General features: G+C 63.8%; 1 protein-coding gene across 1 annotated transcript; it reads right to left on the bottom strand.

Moving 5' to 3' along the window:
* Window positions 1–88: 88 nt before the first annotated feature.
* On the bottom strand, window positions 89–2,068 carry RPL22 (ribosomal protein L22; the record flags this gene model as incomplete). The annotated part of the gene is made up of 3 exons (XM_026051097.1): window positions 89–297; window positions 791–915; window positions 1,937–2,068. Coding segments are annotated over 3 exons (402 nt in total), but the record flags the coding sequence as incomplete, so codon positions are not given.
* Between the last annotated feature and the right edge of the window lie 78 nt (window positions 2,069–2,146).

Raw genomic sequence — 2,146 nt, 5'->3', positions numbered from 1 at the left:
CCCTGTGAGGCCCCGCCTCCACGCGACCCCGCCCCGCGAAGCCCCGCCCTCGGCCGCGCCCCGCGCGCACGGTTCGCGGGCGAGGGGCGCGCGTTTCCCCACGTTTATTAAGGACAATGTACAAAACGCGGCGGGGCGGGGGCGCGGGGCGGCTAGTCCTCTTCCTCCTCCTCCTCCTCATCCTGGTTGATCTGGAAGTAGCGCAGCTCGTAGCTCTCCTTGCTGTTGGCCACCACGCGCAGCCAGTCGCGCAGGTTGTTCTTCTTCAGGTACTTCTTGGTGAGGTACTTGAGGTACCTGCGGGGGGACACGGCCCTGAGGCGCCCCGCCGCGGCCAGGCCCGCCCTTGGCATCACACAACGCACACCCATCAAAACCACAGCTGTGTTTGAGCGCGCTTGAGACKTGTGCTTCGCTCTCCTGGAGAGCTGTGATGTGAGAGGTAACACACAGCAGTGACCCGCAGCRCAAAGCCGAACCCCTGGGGCAGGACAGCGCGTGGAAACACCAGGCAACGTGACCGGCAGGACGGGAAAGCCCTGCAGCGGCCACCGGGCTGCTCGYCACTTCCCAAAGCCCTCGCCAGCGCCCCAACGGAAGCGGGGACCCTCCGCTGCTCTTCCCTCCGGGTGGATTTTGATCCCTGCCCCTCAAGAAGCGCCCGGCTCCCAGGCAGCGCAGCGCGACGGGGCCCAAGGGAGCAGCCTCCCAGCAAGGCCCGCGCGGGCGCTCGCAYGGCAGGCAAGGCGCAGCCTGCAGCCCGCGCTGCGCTCCGCTTCCGCGCCCTCACCTCTTTGAAAAAGGAACCTCTGAAGTGACGGTGATCTTGCTCTTGCTCCTCTCGATGGTCACCACTCCCCCTCCCAAGTTGCCAGCCTTGCCGTTAACCTTGATCCTCTCCTGCAAGAACTGCTCCTGCAAGAGAAGAGCGCGGCCCTGAGCCGGGCTCCGCTCCACGGCCCCACGGCCGCTTTGCCCCGAGCGTTTGGGCCGCTGCGTGACAACAGGGAAACACACAAAGGGGTCACGTGGCAACGAAAAGCAGAGAGGGGCTTTGGCCTCGCGGGTAGGGGGTTGTGACCCTACAAACTCATTGTGTCGCTGATCCTGCTGGTGAGGGACGGTCCACTCAGGCCAGCGCTTAAGCGACCTCCCAACRGTGAAAGAAATAAAGTGTTCTCCTGATTCACCAGCACTTCCTGCTTTTTGATGTGCCAGCAATAACGTGCCCAGATCCCTCTGTTTCAAACYGCTGCAAGTCGCTGCTGTCCTCACATGACATTTCTTAAAGCTTATAGGAAAGCTAACCTCCCAAGTTAYACTGAAAATCTACTGTTCAGCAGGTAAAAAAGAGTCCACAAACTAGCTGTAAACTGYGCACAAGATAAGAACCCACTAATTAGGTAACTTAGTGCAGTTTGCTAAGCAGGTGCTAGCCAGCAGAAGCYGGGTGCTGGGCTTGGCTGCCAGCAGGGCTTTGGCGGCATCACTTAGGAGAAGCACACGTGCGGGACAAGACACGTGTTTACTCTCCAGGTAGCGTTTCTGCCTGCCAGTGCAAACCAAGGRCACACTTTCCTTTCAGGCAAAGGGGTGAAGCCTAGAGGAGGACGGTAGCGCTTTCTGGCCGGAGAAGGGATCCAGCTCGGCTCCTCCTTGCCCTGGCACGTCCGTGCGGGCAGTGCCTGTCAGCGTGAGTCAAGGCTCGTGGTAACACGTTGCCCCTTTTCCAGCTTTCGGTTACGACAAGGAGCTCACGGCTGCTCCCTGCATCCCGCAGGGAGCCTTGGGAAGCGGAGCCTGTTGTTCCGCCGGCCGCGGCAGCGCCCAGCCCTGGCCGCTGGGGCCGGCGGGGCCTTTACAGGCGAGGGGCGCGTGAGGCAGCGGGAGCCGGCGGCAGGGCCGGGTGCCGGCGCGGCCCCGCGGCGGCACTCACGAAGTTGGCCGCGTCCATGATGCCGTCCTCCACGGGGTGCGTGCAGTCCAGCGTGAACTTGAGCACCTGCTTCTTCTTCTTGCCGCCTTTCGCCACAGGCTTCTTCTGCGGGCGGAACGGGAGGGCGTGAGCGCGCGGCGAGGCGCCGGGCAGCGGGGCCGGCCGGGGGCACGGCGCAAGGGCCGGGGCGCCGGTGACGGGCGCGGAGGG

This window comes from Nothoprocta perdicaria, unplaced genomic scaffold (assembly GCF_003342845.1).
Source record: "Nothoprocta perdicaria isolate Ctin4 unplaced genomic scaffold, notPer1 scaffold_72, whole genome shotgun sequence".
Taxonomy (NCBI): Eukaryota; Metazoa; Chordata; class Aves; order Tinamiformes; family Tinamidae; genus Nothoprocta; species Nothoprocta perdicaria.
Note: the sequence above shows the minus strand (reverse complement) of the source record. Positions and strands in the feature narration are given on the sequence as shown.